This window comes from Telopea speciosissima, chromosome 11 (assembly GCF_018873765.1).
Source record: "Telopea speciosissima isolate NSW1024214 ecotype Mountain lineage chromosome 11, Tspe_v1, whole genome shotgun sequence".
Classification (NCBI taxonomy): domain Eukaryota; kingdom Viridiplantae; phylum Streptophyta; class Magnoliopsida; order Proteales; family Proteaceae; genus Telopea; species Telopea speciosissima.
In genome coordinates this window covers 50,428,042-50,449,619 of record NC_057926.1, presented here as the reverse complement: position 1 = coordinate 50,449,619, position 21,578 = coordinate 50,428,042, and the positions used below count along the sequence as shown (strand labels likewise).

The 21,578-nt window shown below is 38.7% G+C and overlaps 1 protein-coding gene across 1 annotated transcript; it reads right to left on the bottom strand.

The window, feature by feature from the left end:
- Nucleotides 1–5,299: 5,299 nt before the first annotated feature.
- LOC122645287 (UTP--glucose-1-phosphate uridylyltransferase-like) lies at nucleotides 5,300–21,260 on the bottom strand. Its single transcript, XM_043838608.1, has 23 exons — nucleotides 21,178–21,260; nucleotides 20,630–20,677; nucleotides 20,452–20,537; nucleotides 18,549–18,639; nucleotides 18,321–18,381; nucleotides 18,136–18,213; nucleotides 17,992–18,042; nucleotides 17,307–17,380; nucleotides 17,037–17,109; nucleotides 16,874–16,931; nucleotides 16,656–16,702; nucleotides 16,522–16,587; nucleotides 16,160–16,192; nucleotides 15,905–15,957; nucleotides 7,304–7,379; nucleotides 7,168–7,224; nucleotides 6,989–7,072; nucleotides 6,808–6,897; nucleotides 6,430–6,558; nucleotides 6,128–6,331; nucleotides 5,717–5,962; nucleotides 5,552–5,641; nucleotides 5,300–5,479 (listed from the first exon to the last, which is right to left on the bottom strand). Exons 1-23 carry the CDS (start codon nucleotides 21,258–21,260, stop codon nucleotides 5,300–5,302), a joined length of 2,058 nt encoding a protein of 685 aa, XP_043694543.1.
- Between the last annotated feature and the right edge of the window lie 318 nt (nucleotides 21,261–21,578).

Below are 21,578 nucleotides of genomic sequence, written 5' to 3'. Positions count from 1 at the left end.
TATATCCGCATCCACATCCGATTAGCTTTCGGACGGATTCAGTTAGTGCTAAACGGATACAGATACAGATATGGAAGCGACTGAACATTTTGCATTTTCCACTTTTTGAGTAAATGTATATTTTCATATCATTCTCTATTTAATACAATGTAGACCATTAAAGTAGTTCACTTTAGTGTACATAGTAAATGATTTTTTTTTTTTTTAAATGTTTGATGCATCATAATCTAACCTTTTTTTTTTTTTTGGTAGGAATCATAATCTAACCTTGCATGTTGGTATAAGACTTGTTATCATAGGAGATTCTTATAAATTTAGAATCTAGTAGAAAGATCAGTTTAACTGGGTGAGATGGGGTGATAATACATTCCCACACTTGTAACCTAACCACTTACCCAAAATTTTTGACCAAACCATATGGAATCACGTAGCCCCTTCTGCTCACCTCGGATGGGGCTAGGTGGCGACTCCATTTATTTTAATTTATGAAACATGACCCCAATCCCTATGTTGATACGTCAAGATTCGATGCCATCCACAAACCCACACGTCATACGACACTCCTTTCTTCACCAACGGACCAAGCGAAACCGATTCCCACCAGGATTCAGACCACGTTACCTACACATGTGTATGACAGATTGGCCATGTTCCATTATGTGCTTTCATGACCTTTGTTATTTGTCTGAAGCTATAGGTTGTTCATTCACATGACTCTTTTATTCAGTAAATTTCTTTTCGACCAAAAATAAAAAATAAAAAATTAGACTCTATCATTGTTAATTACACATGGGAGTTAGTTAACCTTCTTCCAGGGACTAAGGTTCTTGACACAAAGTGGATCTTCATGAAGAAACTCAAACCTAATGGATCTCTTGACAAATTCCAAGCTAGACGTTCTCAAAGGATTCAGGCAGAATAGAGGATATAGACTACTTTGATACGTTTTTTTCCTATTGCTAGAATTGCAACTATTAGGCTACTGATTGCTGTTGAATCGGTGTACAAGTTTGTTATACATCATGGATGTAAAGATAGTTTCCTAAATGAAGACGTAGAGGAAGAAATCTATATCAAACAACCAAAAGGATATGTTGTTCTAGATGAAGAGCATAAGATTTGTAAGCTTATGCGTTCTTCATATGACTTAAAATAATACCAAAACAATGGCATGAAAAATTTGACAATGTCTTAATCTCAAATGGTTTTCATATAAATGATTCTGATAGATGTTTGTATATTAAATTTCACCATAACAAAGGTGTGTTTATAATTTTATATGTGGATGACATGCTTATAATGGGAACTAGGCATGATATTGTTAAATCAACTAGTCAAAATTTGCTTCTTGGGGCTACTTCTAGTGCGTTAATTGCTACCCACTATTTCTTGAAAACATTACTTCTAAAGGATCGAGGGCGGGCTTTGGTGCAACGATAAGGCGGCTCAATTGTGGCCAAGTGGTCACGGGTTTAAATTAGGAAACAAACTCTCTACGTAAGCAGGTAAGGCTTCGTACCTTGCACTGAGTATGCCCTTTATGGCTTCTAAAGGATCCAGACTTATTATCAAACACCTAATGCCCATGGTAATGTAGAGGGGAGTACATAATAGTCAATTTGTATGTTTATGTGGTTATGGTGTACCCAAAAAAAAAAAAAAAATGTTTATGTGGTTATGTTAATCCTCCTTGTTTTGGGGTAAGTTGGGAATGTTATAAGTTATGGAAATTTTCATCGACACCCCTTCCAATAGCCCGTTAAATTAATGCCACCTCACTAAGGGCCAAAATATCAAGTTTGGCTAAAAAACTAATGGAAAATGCCTTTTAATTGTTAATTAATGATGTCAACGTGTTAGGTTTTTTGTAAGGACAATTTTGCCACCATTGTTTTTATTTCTTTTTCTTTCCTTCTTCTCCTTCTGCTGTTTTTTGCCGTCGCCACTGCCACCGCTAGCACCACCACCACCACCGTCCTCCATCTCTCGCTCTTATTCTCCCTCCACCGCAACCCCCCACCACCCTCTCCAGTCTCCCCTGCCCCACCATGCTCTCAGCAATCCAACCCCATACATAGGTGCACTTTCCCTTTCCCTTTTATCCTATTCTCTCCTTGCTTCTTCTTCTTCTTCTTCTCCCTTTCACATACCCTGAAACCTCTCCCATAAAAATGTGGGTTTTTTTTTAAGACACTGAACAGAGAAGTATAATTTTCTCATAATTTTTGAAAACAAAGAACTGAATCCCGAAGATCCATCCAAAACCCACCATCATAAACAAAAATCCAAACTGGGTTTCCAGTTTTAAGTTTAATTAACATCTCATTCTTATCTTCTCCAAATTTATCTCTCTTGCTCTATTTCTCCCCCTATAATTTCTCTTTTATTTTATTTTCTATTTCGGATTATCTTGCACATATCACTTTATCTGTGACGTTGTCTAACAAAAACAACTTATTATCTGAACCACCATAGTTATCAAAAAGAATTAGGCGATGTGGTTGATTCTTCTTTGATCTTTCAAGCTGCAATTCAACGAATGATTGATCTTTTGTCAAACTGAACCAGCTTTTACACACGCTCTTGATTCGCATAAGAGACTCTATGGGGAGCCTTGACAAATATCTCTGAGATAATATCAAAATGTAGATGATGATGATAATGATGCTTAACTTGTTGGTCTTCCATTTGATGGACTTATTTACTTACCTTCAATAGATGAGAGGATGTGTTTATAAAGTTTTAAAGATGAGGGGGGTTAAAACATGCCATGGTTGAGGGTGTGTCTATATTTTCCCCTTTATTTTTTCTCGTTGGGCTTGTCAAACAATGATAAGCAGTATGTAAGGGCGGTGGAAGTGGTTGTTTCTCTTTTACAATAATCGGTCAAAAATACATGACCGATCATGGATAATTATTTTCGGTCAAACTGACCGATCAAGATGACATATGCCCCTTAGCTCTAGGGGTGTCATTAATACTCGGTGGATCCGAACCCACCCTGAGTCCGACCCGGACTCACCCCCGATTTGCCAGTCTGAAGAGCGGGTTAGGGTTGAGATTTTGGCTGACCCTAGGAAGGTCGTGTCAGGTTAGGGATAAGACTCCGGGCTTAGCCCGGCCCGGCCCAGACCCGACCCTCTATTGGTTATAAACATATATATTTATAATAATGTATAATATTTTAAATGAAAATACAAAAATGCCCATAAGAGATAACCTAGTAAAACCTAATCCCATGTTCCTTTTTGAATTTTCAATCTTCACTCTTCATCAGCCGCAGCTCGACGCTAGCCTGCTGGCTTCCTCTTCCTCGGTGCCTCCTTCCCGGCGGCGATTCACTTGACGATCAAGGCATTAAGGTATGTTCATCTTCCTTTGTTGTGCCCCTCTCCATGTTCTTCGATTTCATTAAGTGAGGCTCTCCCCATGTTCTAGAACTCCTTCACATTCCCCTGCATCTCGCGCTTCTCCCAAGGCTTATCTCTTGAATCGTGCTATAGGTTATGCCACTTCTGCTGCAGGAGTATCCCTCAATTTTTTGATTTCCAGGGAGAGCCAGAGGGAGAGCTTTGAGATTGACTTCTATTTTTGTGTGGGATTTTATTTAATGAAATACGAGATTTTCATCTCAGGAAATATGAGTTTTAATACTGCTATTGCCCATGATGATGCCTTGTCTAAGAGGTCACGAGGTTCTTTGAGTGTAGTGAGTAGTTTTTTGTGAAACCCCCCTCTCCTCCACCGAGCACTTCAGGTGGAGATGAAGAGAGAAAGCTTAGTTGCGAAACCCCGCTCTCTTGATTGGTTTTTTTTTTTTTTTTTGCTACTACTGTTATTTATTGATTAACAGTAGCAGCGGACATCAATGATCTAATAATAGTCGACTATAGAGTAAAAGATGAAATGGCAGTCTCATAAACTTGTAAATGATACTGAGATTTGTTTCTGCTGTGACTTAAAGACTATAGGTCGGTTAGCAGAGAAGAAGAAACGATGTGGGGTGGGTTCTTGAATGGAGTGGTCTGGGTCAAGGCAGGATCAATCAGGGCCAACCCGATCCTGCCCGACCCTATCAGGGTCAATCAGGGTTGGGTCTTGTTAGGAAAAACCTTGGCAGGGTCAGGTTTGGGTTGAGGGTTTCTTGACCCTGCCAGGGTTGGGTTAGGGTTAGGGTTTAGGGTAAGTCCAACCCAATCCATTGACACCCCTACTTAGCTCAAGGCCTCTAGGGTTGGGTTAGGGTTTAGGGTAGGCACGGCCCAACCCGACCCATTGACACCCCTACTTAGCTCAAGGCCTCTAGGGTTGGGTTAGGGTTTAGGGTAGGCACGGCCCAACCCGACCCATTGACACCCCTACTTAGCTCAAGGCCTCAATTGAACTAAACCCTACCTTGGGTTAAGTCTTGTTTTGCCAAATACTTTCGATAGGTCAAGAGCAAAGGTAAATAGAAGGATTTAAGGAGATTATGCATGATACGTATCGTACAATTGGATTTGTTTTCAATTTATTTTTTTTTTTTGGTCCATCAAAAGGCCTTTCGGTCCAAACAAATTTATTCAAAACACGCAGCAAAGTCCCTTCCGTCATTGGACTTGTTTTCAATGACGGAACAATGGAACATAGATCCATTGTGCCTACGGTTATAACGGCATAAACCTCAAAGCCGTGCAAAGGCCATTTTCTCCATTTTTAGTGCCGTAATGATAAATTAATATTCAGTTTACCATTGGCTGGGCAGTTTAAGTGGGAAAGTGATTATTTCAATAACCCATACACGAAACGTGTGGTTCCACGTCTCAAAAGTATGATATAAACCACCATAGTTATATCTCACTCTCTTTTCCAATTACTCTTTAACTCCCACTGTTATCTGAATTTTCATCCTCTCAGGTTCTTTTTCCGGTCAGGTTCGTAGGTTCCTCTCATAGGGAGGGCAAAAATGACGACCTCACCCCACCCGGTCAGTGTGTTTGGGTAGGGGATGAGGTCATCATTTCAGACCCCCTATGAGAGGAACCTACGAACCTGACCGCACAGGGAAAAATCGATACGGTTATCAAGGAAGAAAAGTATTAAAAGAATAAGGTTTTAATACGGTTAGACTTGTGCTACTTACGTAGTTACGTTGGCGTTATCTCACGCCACCACAATATCAAGCGGTTAGGTTCGCCACCGTCAATCATGCCCATCTGGAGGTGGAAGAAACTGTCCTCACACAGTCAAGAGCTACCGTAATGTTTTGGACGGCCATACATTCAGAAAACAAAAATCAAACAGGGAACGGGGACCCTAACTACTGTCCCGTGTCATCCTTGTGCTCAGTAGCCAGCTCGGTAACCGGGTTAGGCTGTCCCCTGTCATCCTTGTCCATGTTAGCCGGCTCGGCAGCCTGGGTTGGCTGTCCCCTATCATCCTTGTCCACGGTGGCCAGCTCGGTAGTCGGGTTAGGCTGGGGAGCAGCCAAAGCAGCCTCCTACATCGCATATCAAACATTAGCATCATCCATTATGTACTGCAGGTAGCAATACAACAATAATCCACCTACCAGTTGGAGGATCCTCTCGCTTTGCGACGCGGCAAGCTCTTTCAGGCTGGCAACCATTTGCAACAAGTCATCGTACCTCTGGCCAGGTACCTGCATAAAAAAAACCGATGGTCAGCCATTGCAAAGAAAGGAAAAGCAAATTCAAAACGATGTCAAGGCACTTACAGCTTCATATCCGCAAGGATATCCGATGACTACGGAAGACGGGCGTAGGATGGGCACTTCCCTCCCCTGGGAGAAGAATGACCATCCTGGCGCCGGAAAGAAAGTATCTTGTGTCGAAAATGACCTACAACTAACATCGCCAACAAGAGGCGCCTCCTCATCACCAGCATGAGGAGTTGCCACCCTAGCAGTAAGATCATTAGCTACTCCAGCATCACTCAAACCATCTCCCCTTATAATGATCTCCTATATTAAAAAGCAAAGTTAATCAGAATTGGTGTTTTTATAGCGAAAAAAAAAAAAAATCTGATGTGAAGATTGAATCTCAAAACCATCAAAAGCTCAACTCTTACCAACATTGGTCCGGAAAAATTAATCCAATTTCAAAGTTACAGGACATATGTGCATCACCTTGAATTTGGTAGGTTCGACTATTTGAAAAAATAGTGCGTCTCCAACGATCAACTTCTTTTTCTTAGTGAACTGGCCCCATCCGCCGCTGAGAGCCAAGTGTTTAAGAAGGAATTTTACTACGTGTAGCTTACCATCCTCATCTTCCAACATAATGTCACAATCTTTTTCCGGATACGACTCGCTGGAACCAGGAGGAATTCTCTATGGAAAATAATGCCTCCAGTTAAACCAAAAAATATATATGATTCACTATAATTAATTTTTTGTATATTCTAGTTATGAATTCGTTTGGGGCTCACCAACAAATAAGGTCTTGTGACATGTGATGGGTCCATCGATTTCACAAAATTTGGTGCTGGTAAATTCTTTGTAAGCTCCAATAAAGCTTTCTCCATTGAATTTGAGGTAGCTTTATTCCTTGCGTGTACCTATTCAAAGTATCAAAACGCAAATCAAATTATACCGGATGATTTCAAGGTTGGTCAGGTGTGGATGTGGTGCATGTCTGTCTCAGACTAATGGTTCACGTGCGCATGGGTTTGTGTATGCGTGTGGGGGTGGTCTGTTTTGGTTGTGTGGGTTCGATTTTGCTGGGGCTACATCCTTGCTATTTGTATTCCTATTTGCTCTCTTTCGTATTGGGCGAAAAGTTGTAATGAGAGCCTCAAAAATATTACCTTCTTCAACTCTGACTCCAATTCACTAGTGGTATTTGAAGAATTACTTTTAAGTGTAACAACGCCATCAGATAAGGTATAGGAATTAGACTGTAGTTAAAGAAAAAATATTGTTAACAAGGCTAAATTAATAAATATAAAGATTCCAACATATAATGTCAAAACAGAGAAATAGGATAACCTTGACATAACGCAATTCCGATTTTGTCTTCACTGGAAAGAACCGAGATCGGGGAACATTGATTCCAATAATCTGTCTGAAGAACTAGTTCATAGATAGGACACAAACATTAAATAAAAAACTGCAGAAATCACCAATTGATAAAATATCAAAAATGATTTGGTACATCTAGCGAGTACCTTAATTGCTGCACCAGCAGTTGTTTTCAGCTGAAGAGTTTTGACACCATCAATTTCCTGTGAACACCAGAATTTCCAACATTAAAAATCAAAACAAAAACTGTTAACCTACTACAAGCCTCTTTTGATGGCCTACCTTACGATTTGGAATTATCTCCATTTTTAGTGCATCTGCTTCCACAACCTTCTTGATGGCCTTCAAATTCACCCACCTGCACAAATTATATATTAATATCTCAATAAATCATTACTACACTTTTCTGGACAACCTAATGTCCCAAATTTGAAATACCCGATACATTTTTGAGACTGGAGTTTTATTCAGATATAAGAGTGCATAGCTGATAAACACTTATTAAGGTGAACGTAGCCCATGTAGGAATACGCTGGAGGGCCCAGGGCTCCGGTGATCGGGACTGCAGAAATGGTGTAAATGGCGGCCATTGACCCTACTCTTATAATGCGCAGTGGCAGATCAATGATCTAGACTTAGAAAAAAATGGACTATGAAATGCTCACTATCAATTTTAATTATGGCATGTTTGTAATTTCATGATGAATGTGATAGGCTTTTCTACTAATTTCCTAAAATTATGCATGCACCCATGAAATTTGGGGAATAAATAGACTACGAAATATTTACCATTGATCTCATTAGGGCAGGCTGCATACATTATGACCCTCCCCAGACCCCACAGTGGTGGGACCCTTGTGCACTAAGTATGCCCTTTTCTATATATATATACCTAGTAAACATGCACGTGGCCATTTGTTAGGTGGCAGAGCGAGAGAAAGAGGGAGAGAATGCATACCCCTAGGGGCAGGCAATAGGTAAAATTTGTTGGGTTAACAAGGCTCGAATGGCCCAAGGCCCAAAACTCAACCAACTGACCAATTGGGTTGTGGTTTGCACACTCTCAATTATGCTCAGTAGATTTTTTCCTATGCAATGATCTAATTGTGAATTATAGCAATAAGATATGTGGAAATGAGCTGACCATGCTGATTGATTGTAAGCTTCAATGAGCATTTGATTAGTCTTTTTTTTTTTTGGGTAGACATTTGAATAGCCATTTGATTAGATAATTTGTTTGATGTACTATAAAAATTCAAGGTTGTGAAAATACATGAGAGTGCGCCCTTTATACATCAATATATGTAAGAGAGAGAGAGAGAAAAAACGGAAGGCATGTAAGCATGGGACAGGACAATAGCAACTGATCAATATTTGTGCATCTTGACAATTTATTCAACAAGGTCTACTAAAATATATATGTTGAATCAATAATCAGTCTGATTCAATGTATCTAACACATAAGCACGTTTTTGTGCATATTTCTTTCTAAGCTTTAATTAAAACAAATTTATTGGCATGCTCAGATCAAGAAAATAAGAACCAAAAGTTAGTACATGCCCAACTCAATTTGAGTAAGAGACTTCAGCCAAAAAAAAGTCTGATTAAGAGACGAAGAAGAAGAAGATAAGTGTTTGTACGTATTCCATAGATGGGATTAATAGCGCGACCAAAATGGTTGACTTCTGTTATTTTGAAACAGCAAAAGATGAACCTCAAGACCCCTATATATGCAAACATTGTACATTCATCACGCTTTAGAATAAAGACAATCTAACAGTTACAGCTGATCCTCAAGACCCCTAGATATGCAAACATTATACATTCATCAATGCGGTAGAATAAAGACAAACTAAAAGATAAGTGCCTTAAGATCACCAAAGGAAAATAAGACACTCCCTACTTTGAAATTTTTCCTTCAAGTTCATCTCAAGGTATTAAGCATCCTTCATGACACATAATTGTTCATCAAGATCCTTGTGAGAAAACACTTAAGTATCCTAAACTGTATAGCATAAGCATCTAATAGATTTCCTCAAGCAGTCATTTATTGTTCTAATACAATGATATAATTCTCCTATTCTTTCTATATATTTTAATAGTGCACAATTTCACAACATATGAACCAAATAAGGTCTAATAATGTTTGACCCAATCAGGAACCTAGTCGTCTCTTCTATGCTTCTAAATGGCATGAATGATGAAAAAAAACGAGAGAATCAAACTCTATCAGTAGGACACAGATTAAGATATTCAAATTTCATATCATTGACTATCTACAAAAGTCAATAAAGAAGAGTTTATCTTCTTCTTTTTTTTGTAAAAAATGAACTTATTTATTGACGCATGAAAAACGCAAGATATCTAAGTTACAAGCTTTAGATAACCAAGGAGTAGAAGGATGCCAAGCTATCTCACATGCACAAGACAGGGCTTTCCGAGCTAGGATGTTAGCTACGGTGTTAATCTCCCTGGAAACATGGTTGAAGGTAACTGAGGTAAAATAAGAGGGTGCCATATGAAGGATATCCTCAACAACACAGACCACTCTGATAGGGGTTGGGGAGGGGGGGAGCCAGAGAGCAAGGTAACCAACTGCAGGCAGTCCAATTCAACGACCAAGTCTTCTACTCCTTCCGAGATAGCCAGCAGTAACCCAGATCTAAGAGCCAAGCCCTCTCCTTCCAATATAGAAGAAAAGGTAGCCGGAGACAATACAGCCGCAATAGGGATTCCTGCATCATTACGAATAACATAACCCAAGCCCCCTTATGCACCTTTGGCAGAAGCGTCAGAGTTCAATTTGAAGAACTTCAACTGAGGAGGAGACCAGCTAGAAGAGTCATTGGCTTGTGTAGAGGGAACAGTAGTAGCGCCAGTTGATGACATCTGAAATTCCTGTAGCCTAGCTATCTTCAGCAGTTCTAATAACCTCAAGAGGGGAGAATAACCGCCCATTAAACAGCAACTCATTTCACGCTTTCCATAGGGCCCAACAAATAAAGGCTGCAAAGATGGACACTTCTTTTCCTACCTGCTTGCTGGAGGAGCAGAGAGATCTCCATTGCTGAACGAAGTATTGAAGCTTTGGATTAGGAGGGGGAATAAAAGAGAGGCGACACCCAAACCAAACTGATCTCGCAAAGGAACAATCAAGGATAATATGATCAGCCGCTTCTAAGACTCCACATCTTGGGCACACCGGGTCAATATTAACTTTCCTCTTTAATAAACCAGCCCCTATAGCAATCCCGGAGGAACAAGCACGCCATAAGAAATTCCTCACTTTTGGGCTGGCATTGCAATTCCAGATAGTCTTCCAGACTTCATCTGGAATGTCATTGGACAAGGGTGTGGAAGATGAAGCAAATGCAGCTCTTTCTTTACGATCTCTTTGGTTACAAAGAAGGTGGTATCCAGCCTTCACAGAGTAAACCCCATTTGCAGAACCTCCCCAAACTCTGCGATCCTGCTGTGAGAAAATGCTCAGCTTGATTTGTAAAATGGCATTGGCATCATCGGGGTGGAAAACCTCTCTAATCAAATCTGATTTCTAGACTCTATTACCTTCATCCACCAAATCCGAGACCAAGTTATGGTGCTGCAAAAGCTGATGAGCGAAGCTTCCATGTTGAATCTTGCAATCCAGATTGGTAGGAAGCCACTTATCTCCCAAAATGCTAATGCTAACTCCATTCCCAACGATCCAAAGCATACCATCAAGAATGACTTCCCTTCCTTCAAGGATACTAAGCCATGCCCATGATGGATTAGCACCTAGTTGGGCAGAGAAGAAATCAGACCTTGGATAATAGATCTGCTTTGTAAAGACTGCCCAACAGCAGTCAGGAAAATTCCACAGCTTCCATTCTAGCTTGCCCAAAAGGGCTTTGTTGTGAAGCACAGAATCTCGAAACCCGGGGCTCCCTTTCTCGTTAGATCTACATAAACACTTCCACGATACCCAACAGATATTTTTATCCTTTTTATCACCCCCAATAAAATTGAGTAGCAGCCGACTTCAATTTTGAGTGGTGGGAAGCTGGTAGCTTGAAGTGGAATGAAGCGAAGGTACTCATTATCATTGCCATTGATTTTATCATAACTTCCTTCCCTGCCTTGGAAAGAAACTTCTGCTTCCACCCTTGAATCCTTTGTAGGGTTTTCTCATTGATGTCCTTAAACAAATCACCTTTAGAGATACCAAATTGTGTAGGTAAACCAATATACTTGCTAGGCCCATCGCCATAAGGCATCTTGAGGATGTGTGAAAACCACCTCTTGAAGCAAGGATGTGTATTCGGACTGAAGGTAAGGGAAGATTTGTTGCAATAAAGAAGAGTTTATAGGGATAGCACGCTATATAACAAAGGAATCATAAATAAAATTATGTAGTAAGGATTATAAAATAACAAAGAAGAACGTACAGTCAAAATTAAACAAGCTAGATGGAGACCCAACTTTGTAAGCTATTGGGTTCCTTATATCATGAAATACAAACTTTGTTCAACCTCTTTCTTTGGTGGTTGCAGCCTTTTCATTTTTTAAAACACTCCATAATGTACTCTAACATATGATCCCTATTCAATTAGAGCTTTGGTACCAAAGGTCTTTGTCAGTTCCTTCAATTCATCTACTAGTATGGCAGGGACATCAATAAGCTGAACTTTCTCAGTCTAAGCACCCTTTGTGAACAAATCACTAAGTTGATCACCAAAGTTGACAAACGGAGTAGAAATAATTCCTTTCATAACGGCATTCCTTACAAAATGATAATCAAACTCAATATGATTAGTCCTCTCATGAAAACCAGATTATTGGTAAATATAGATCGCAGCTTGATTATTAGAATACATCTTCATAGGGTTTGCAACTAAGAACCCCAATTCTTGAATGAAAGATTTCAACCACATCAATTCCGTTGTAGTATGTGTCATAGTTCTATACTCAGCCTATGCACTAGACCAAGTAATAGTAGCTTGTTTCTAACTCCTCTAAGTCAAAAGAATACCACCAACAAACGTGCAATATCTAGCAGTTGACAGGCGATCCTCTATAGCACCAGTCCAATCGACATTTGAACAACCCACGATATCTATGTGACCATGATGTCGATAAACAAGACCTTTGCTAGGAGCCCCTTTAAGATACAATAGAATAAGGCACGCAGCATCCCAATGAGGTTGTTTAGGATTCTCTATAAACTAAATAATAACTCCAACAATAAAGGAAATATCAGGACGAGTAACAATCAAATAAATAAGCTTCCCAACCAGACTTATGTATTGATGTTTATCCAAAAAATCTTTGTCATTACATGCCCCAAGTTTCAGATTAGGATCCATAGGATTATCAACAGTCTATAGCTCAACATATATCAATCGTATGATTCTGTTTGCCACAATGTATACACTAACGCATGACTTGGTGATGCAGATTCATCACCCAATCGGGCTTGTTTCCTTGGAATAAGCCTTGGGTTGGGTTCTATACATATTTAGCCTTCGATCCCATGGGTTTTTAATGTAACAGGCCACTTTAATGGGCCCAAACTATGGGTATTAAGGCTGCATACGGTATTTAGTTTCTTATATTTAGTTTATTTTTATGCTGTTTTGGGTTAGTTTAACTGTACCGGTTCTATGTGGTTCAGTTTAATTTGCAAGTATTTGTTATTAAGTGTTTTAGTTAGGCTGGACTAGGATTTTTTAAGTCCAATCCTATTTTGAGTCTGTTTCATTTAATATCACTTTCCTAGTCAATTCTGAAACTAGTAACCTAATCCTAGCTCTTAACCTTAGTTCCAATACCTACTTACCATAATACCCTCACTCCTACCCAACTAGAAATCAACAAAAAAAAAACTATTTTCTAGTTTGTTAACTAGTTCCCTACATCTACTGGTATGGCATCTATGGGATTCCTAAGTCTACCATTAAAGAAATGGAATCCCTCTTCTATGCTTTCCTCCAGAAGGGTAAAGAAGCATCTAAATTCCTCCACCCAATCAGCTGGAAGTCCATTTGCCTCCCCAAATCTGAAGGAGGTCTTGGCTTTTGCCTTATCGGTGATTCTAATATTGCGGGTATCCTAAAGCTCATCTGGAAAATCTCTACTAAGCATGATTCTATCTGGGTCAATTGGGTGTACTCCTACCTCCTCAAAAATGACTCCATTTGGACTGGGTCTGGCGTAAAATCCTTGTCCTTTGCCCTCTCACCCTCACTGCAACTTCCTATATGATTGTCGACGGGTCCTTCATCTCCCTCTGGTTTGACCCCTGGCATCCCCTAGGAATCCTTTACAACTTGCTTGGGGCTCGATCGGTTTACTCTTCAAGAATCCCCAAATCAACTCCTCTTTCCTCAATCATCTCTAATGGTTCTTGGACCCCCCCCCCTCCCCCCGGTGTTTCACAGGTCTGATCCTCTCTCCTCCCCCATTCTCCCTCCTCTCCCCTCTCGTGCGAATAAGGTTATTTGGCTCCCCTCCCCTAATGGGCTTTTTAGCTTCAAATGCGCTTGAAATTTTGTCAAATCCCCAGCTTCAAATGTTCTTTGGCTCAAAGGCCACATCCCCCACCATAGCTTCACAGTCTGGAGAACCCTTAACCTTTGCCACCCACCCAAGCTTTCCTCCTTCACCACAACATCCATGTTCCTCATCCTATATTTTTTGTTGGAATGGCATAGAGGATATTGACCACCTTTTCTTCTCCTGCTCTTTTACGTCCACTAACTGGAAAAAATCCCTTAGCTTCCCTTGGCCGTGTCGAAAAAAGGCCTCTTCCCTTCGCTCGGGAATGGCTTTGGTTAGACATTACTTTTCTGGTAGCTCCATCTGTGATACAGTTGGTAAGCTTGTGTTCGGGGCTGCTTTATCTCACATTTGGATGGAGAGGAGTCTTAGAAGATGGACCTCGAACTCTCACTCTTTCGACTTGATTTGGAAATCCATCTTTTTTCATGTCTCCTCTAAGCTTCATATGCTCCCTCATGGTCAGGCTCATTGTTATTTCTTGGGGATTAGATGTCTCTCTTTTTCGGTCTCCTAGCCCTCCTTCCTAGGGCTTGAGACTTGTATTGCTCTCCCCCCTTCCCCTTTCCCCCTGTATATCCCCTCCCCCTTTTTTCCCCTTCTCTCCCCTTCGGGGTTTTGGTAATGGATTTTTTATTCACCCAAAAAAAAACAAAAAAAAAACTAGTTCCCCAAGTTTGAACAAACCTTTTAGTGAACGATCTTGTTTTGACTACTGGTTTGAGCAACCAAATTCAGTACTACATTACTTAATTAGGTGGTTGTCCTCTACCTATACTGCTACCATGACCTCTTCCTCCCAAAGAACAATGATCTCTACCAAGAAAACCAGTACCACAATCACGACCACCACTATTTGAAACAAGAGGATTTATCCTCGGTAAAAGTAGAGTTAGATTTAGTGAAGGAGGGAGATACAATACATAGAATCCCACAGAAAGGCTCATTCATGGATGGAATCTTCTCATCTGTAAGTATTTGGCTTTTGACAGATTGAAGGTCAATATCCAAACCAGACAAAAATTTAGCTACTACGAATTTAGCACGTTGAGACTTTAAGATTTTAATATAGAAATCAATATAGTTGAAGATAGAAACCATCCACGGTAATAGATATAGAAATCCAATCACTAGAGCAATAACTAATCACAATAAACAGTGTAAAGTCATCTTGTTTCCACTGATGGAGAGAAAAATACTGCAGGAGGAGGTGCAACCTGGATCAGCCTTTATGATGGTGATGAAGAACCCTAAAATAGAGACAAATGATTTCCCAATGGACAGATTAAAAGTAATTAGAAAATTACACTCCACCAGAATCTTTAATAACCCTGAAACGGGAGATCTATTTCCACAGGAAAATGAACCGATAGAATACAGCTTGAAATCGGGTCAAAGGTCCCTAAGGTGATGGTCAGTAAACTCCCAAAATTCCACTTTAATCTGATGGCCAGATTAAGTATAATTGAAGATCTTCAGTCATCCAAAAAGGCTGAATAAACAGAGTGTCACTGGGAGAACTTTCCACAAATATATAGCAGAAAATCTGGGCTAGAATTAGCCTCTGTTTTGTGTAGAAGGATCTTACCAGCAGGGTGAACAATACCCTGAATAAAATTAGATCCAATCGATACTCATAAGAGAGGTACTGATGTCCATCGATTCAAGCAAAGTTGCACCAAAAACAGAGGAATGCACAGCAACCAGTCTTCATAAAATCGATGAGATCACTCCATGGAATTGATGTAACAGATCAACTCCTTGATGTAGGTAGAACAACCAAAAGAAACCCTAGTTTTCCGCAAACTAGGGTTTCACAAAGTAGGTAGGGCAGCATAGTTTGCCGCAAACCAAGAAAAAAACTTAGACGACTATCAAAGCAAGGATTGAAGAAAGACCTGATCAACCTTGCTCTGATATCGAGTGAGAGTATCAGACCTTAGTGAAACAGCAAACGAAAGAAGAAGAAGATGAAGTGGAGAGAGAGGGAGAGAAGGGGCTTGAATGTGATAGAAGAGAATACCCTTCTATCACACCAGACAAATACTTATATTAATCTGATTACCAGCTCTTAGTAGGAATTCTACTAAGAGCTAAGAGTGGAAGTCCAGTTACAATGGAAATAAACAAAATATTAAGCTTAAAGCCTAATTACAAAAGGAAACAGTAAAGGAAATTATAAGATAAAGACAACTAACTAATAGCAACAGCTAACTAAGCTATTAGACAAGAAATATCCCACAGGGCCACAGTACACTGGCCCATTGATGTCCATGGACCAGCACCCCATAATACACACTCTAACAACACACTACCAAACCAATTCTCAACAATTAGTACACTTACAAGTTGTTTGTGTTGAAAGTCTCGAAATTTTTAATAGACTTGAACTCACTGACCTGTATGAAACAAATAACATTGCATGTCACATTCAAGATCCAACAAGAATATTCTACAATATAAAGAGCCAACCATGAAGTTGGACAATGCTAGGACTATATGGAAACACGTTGGACTATTCATCATAAAAGTAAGCATAAATAATAAAGAACTGCCCAAAGCATTAGAAAGAAAAGAGAAAGGAAAAGAACTTTAACTTACATACTCATCAGGAACTTGTGCAATTTCCAGGAGCTGCATGCCATAATAGCAGAATAAGTATAATAAAGGGTAGCGGTTACAAGATAAAGCAAAGGAATCAATTTATAAAAGCAAGGCAAGGTTTTTTATTCGAATAATTACATGACACAACAAAGACATCTGATAATTCAAGGAGCTTAGCAACTAAATTAACCCCCAGACTAGACAAGTAGTTTGCAGTTCTAATTGTCTCAAGATGATTGACAAAAACAGATATGTCTGTCCCACAAATGAAGAAAAACTAAGATACTCTAGAGAGAAAACTAAAAGCTAAACATACAATTGCAGGTTTAATCCCTACAATTGCTACTTGTTCAGCATACCTGAACTCTCTCATCATAGTAAATCAGGGAACCACCTTTGCCACTTGCCGAGGTTTTAGGGGTCACCTGCACAAACATGAAGTTTTAGAAAATTATCCATGTCGAAAGCCAAAAAGGCGCATGAAAACCATTACCTCCATACAATACTCAAAGTTGTTCTCTGTCAAGTGGTTTAAGATTTCTATAATAACCAGTCAAGGAGTATTCTTATCAAAAAAGAGTTTGCATAAATGGTACATTTTTAATGTCAGATACTATACAGTACTGACGAAGAAAAATATATAAGCAAAAAACACTGACAGAAAAACACAATATAGAAAATGATGATCCAAGAAGAGTATAACAAGGATACTCAAGTCTACAACAGCTCCCAAGTTATCTGAGTTGGAGATGAAGACATATTCCTTACCCTAAATGATAAGGATTTGAATAAGACAATATAAGAGAGTTCAGAAGATGTAACAAGTAGTAGTCAAAATCAGATAAATTAACGCATCACACGTTCAAGGATATACCTTCGCTAATAATGCATCAAGCTTGCCACTGTTCATCAAGGAGGAAAAGACATCGCCACCACCAGGACTATACCTTCACATTTGTACAGTAGGGATGAGGCAATTGGATAATATAAAAAATGCAATTGTTAAATAAATGAAAAAGAAATAAGGGGTCCACCCCTCACTTATAGAAGCTAGAGCTTACACACATATAAAATATTGGACATAAATATGGAAAAGATTTGGTAAAACAAATAGTATTGAAGTATGGATAATGGAATGACTTACCATCCATTCTTGCCAGTTTGTCCTTTGCAAGGAAATGGCATAAAATCTTCCCCAACCAATCGAGGATATTGGCTCTGTCAAATTCATGACTCTTAGAAGGAGTCTAAAACTAAATATGAAGCAAAGGAAGGTGGGGGGGTTTAAAAAATTGTACTTGTAGTTAGGTCGGGTAGTTCTTTCACTATTTTAGATTCCCTGATCTCTTGAACTTCCATTAGAATTTTATTCGGCAACTCAACTTCTTAAATTCTTCCAATGTACACTTAATCCATTCATTTCATTTGGATGCCACGTGGAAAATCTAAATTGTCTATTTTACCCTCAATTTCTTTCTCCCTTTATTTTCACTTGAATTTTGTTTTTAAATGCAAATTTAAAAAATAAAAAATATTTCAAGAATCATCAGATACATGATATTTCATGATATTAGGCTAGGGTCAGTATTTTTCAAATATTTTAAAGAAACATAGGATACATGAAATCTCATGCATAAGGAATGAATGAATGGACAACATGTAAATGAAAGAAGTTATTTTATTGAGTTGTTATATGAATTTATTATTGACTTTCAACAAATCGGGAATCTTAAATAGTGAAAGAATTGCCTGGTCTAATTGTAAGAAAAAAAATTCAATAAGGGAAAACACTGAATTTCCAAAAATAAATTGCAAAAAAAATCCCAGACCTGATTAAAAGTATGAATCTCAACCTTTAACTTTGAATATTTTTTAATAATCTGGCATTGATCAATTTCACTGATTAGGATTATGATAGAAATGAATATAGAAGGTTCAAAGCAAAATAAAAATGATAAGAAAAGATCACTTGCCTCAAGTGTATCATCATTTGTGTGAAATGAATTCATAAGAAGCAGGGGAACATTGCACCGATATTTGGAATTAAGTACCTGCAAGAAATTAGAAAAAATAGTGAGTTGAGTGCAATCCATCATGTAAACCCCAGAGAGAGAGAGAGAGAGAGAAGAGATTAGGATGAAAACTGCCACAAACTTACATTAATTTGTTTGACAATTAAGTCAAGAAATGTACAAGATCTATGAACTTTGACGTTAGACCTGTAATAAAGCAGAAAATAAAAAGTTTACACTTTATAAACATTTTAGAAGTAAACATAAAATAGATGTCTACCCTTGGAAACTTAACCATTATATGGCCAATATAGATTCTCACTCCATGCCAACTTAATCAACCACAATTTCAAAAAAATGGCCAAAGATGTTACCTGGGACCACTAAAGCCCAATTTAGTTCCTAAAGCTCCATTGAGCTTCAGTACGACTAGCTTCTCTAAGATATTCTTCCTGTCCGATATATCTGCATTAATTTATTAATCAGGAACTAAAGTCAAAGGTTATTAAGAATGTGCAAAGCAAATACTCAACAATGTTAAAAATGTCAAACCATATTGGCACCAGTAACCCACAGTTGGACAGCTGCACATTTTTAGGCTTCAACTATACAAAGCTTCAGTGCATTTGAAGTAATGTGCAAAGTAAATACACTGTAAGCAAATTGTACAAGGCTCGTATTCTCAGAGTTCCACTAGTGTATAATTAGATTATATTGAAACTAAGAGCTCCGAATAAGGAATTGACAGAGAAATATTAAAATAATAATGGTAGCATGAGTGCCTTGTCAGCTTCCAGATAGCAGATTGATCTGGGTCTTAGGCATATTCTACCTCCTACCCATATTTTAGGCACATTAAAGTAGGCTATCACAATGAAAATCCATTGGACAAAAGGCCCAACACAAGGCTTATTTCCCCTAAAATAAACCCATTTTATCTGATTTTTCTGCATCACATAGCTGGAGAGGTGTCCAAATACAAAGAATCCCATGAAACTCCTGATCTAACCAACTTATCAGCAGAGTTGTTCGAGGGATTACTCATCAACTTGTGTTTTCACTAGCTTGATCATGTGCTGATTTTCTTAAGAGGTTGCGGTTGTGAGTCCTCTTATAATAGTTTGAATCCCCTAATGTTGCATGAGGTAAGATTTATGGATAAAAAGTTTATTTCTGGCACCCCTATTCCCTTACAACTCCTACTCATATGATACTAGCTTATATGAGAAAGAAATAAAATTATAAATATGCTCTTATAAGAATTGATATCCACCGCCCCATACAAATTTTACATGTATATCACTAGATATTCCAACAATGAACTCCTAAAATCTAGCCACGAAATTCTGACGCGCAAGGTAAAGAAGAAGCTTTCAAACTGGAACCCCATGAATACCTTTACCTAAATAAACTACTTACAAAATAAAATAATACCTGCCCTATACTTCTAACCTTTGGGCCCCACAAACAAATTAAAAACTAGTCTATTTCTAATTTTTAAAAGGTATCCTATATAATGCTCCCAATTAACAAATACAAATCCAGGACATTGATTTTGAAATCAAGCCAAATCAAACATAGCTGATCTCACCCGTGCAACAGACGTAGCCCTTGCATACGATTACAAACGACTGTAAACAGGACACAAACTAAGCCTAAAACTCCTCTAGACAATAGTTTGCTATGGAGGTAGTCTACTGCTGCTAAACTCTGAATAAAATAAGAAAGAAACAACTTAAACAAGGTTGGACTCATACAGACCTAATCCAAACCAACTAAAATACCTCCTACCCATATCTTAGGCACATTAAAGTAGGCTATGACAATGAAAATCCATTGAACCAAAAGCCCAACACAAGGCTTATTTCCCCTAAAATAAGCCCATTTTATCTGATTTTTCTTCATCACATAGCTGGATAGTATCAGCAGAGTTGATGGATTTTGTATAATGTTTCTTCTCTTTTCTTTTTTTCTTTTTTTTATTTTTTGGGGGGAGGGGGGGGGGAGGGGTGTTTCAAAATAAGTAGAAACTCTGTAATCTGTATTAATGCTTATACAAAAGGATGCAACCTATGAAAGGATGACATACAACCAAAACAGAGACCTTAAATGGAGGATCCCGTATACAAAAACAATCACCGATCTATATTAAGTCAACCAATTACCCCACACATTATCTGTGTTCTCTCCCCTAAAATCCTGGAGGACAAGATAAAGACTCACACGATCATGAATGCCAAAAATATGAATTCATCAAAAAGAACCACAACAAGTTACCTTCAGGAGAAGGAGGTAGTTTGTCGTATGGAACAACATTAGTAGGACTCTGTATGCTCCCCCAATCAATGTATTGAGCTTTAACACTTCAATTAACAACTCATACCAAACGGTCAGTGACAAGTTAAGAAAAATGACAAATACACAAATCAAATCAAATCAAATCCTATAACTCTACCTCATATAACGAGTTACAAGACTGATGAATCCTACTCGCTCCTTCTCACTGCCAAAAGCAGTACAAATACAATAAGTAAAAGCTTATCTAAGATGTTATGCTTCAACGCAGATCAAAAACAACAAATCCGAACTATTAGAACAAACTTCATGCATTGAAACCAAAGCAAATCGATTCCGATCGATAAGCTTTAAAGAGCTAAGTACGTGATCTGATTAAGGCCTTCAGTTAGCAATCATTCTCGGAAGGGTGAAGATCTGTACCCATTAGAGAGAGAAAAAAAGTTCGAAATCGAGAGAAAAGAGAAGTGAATGACAGAGACTGAAAAGTGTGAGAAATGGGAAGAACTCCTAATAACAGGTATTTAGCTGATGTGTTTTTAAGTCGTTTTGAATGACCGTGAAGCCCTGTAGCCACTGTGCAACTGTCCCAGACCAACAACAACAAATCCGAACTTCTAAAACATATTTCATGCATCGAAACCAAAGCAAATCGATTCAGCTTCAGAATCAACAAAAAATAAAAGAAAGCTTTGAATAGCTACGTACGTAATCTGATCAAGACCTTCCACCAAGCATTTAAGCTTCGACAACTTTTCGCTCTGGGAAGGTTGAACATCTGCATCCGCCATTTCATCTGCATCCGCCATTAGAGACACAGAAAAAAAGTTCGAAATCGAAACAAAAGAGAATGATGGAAGGACTTGGGATGAAAAGTGTGAGGAATGGGAGGAACTCCTAACAACGGGTGTTTCGCTAATGGGTTTTTAAGTCTTTTTGAATCGCCGAGAAGGTGAAAACAAGACAAGCAGTCCTGTACCCAGTGTATAACTGTCGTCCTAATGGTCCCCTACCCTGCCTGTTGCCACGTCACAGCAGAGGGATATCACCACAATGTTGGTACAACTACACGCAGCAAATATCTCGTCTCTGGTCGTTTCCATCCCATT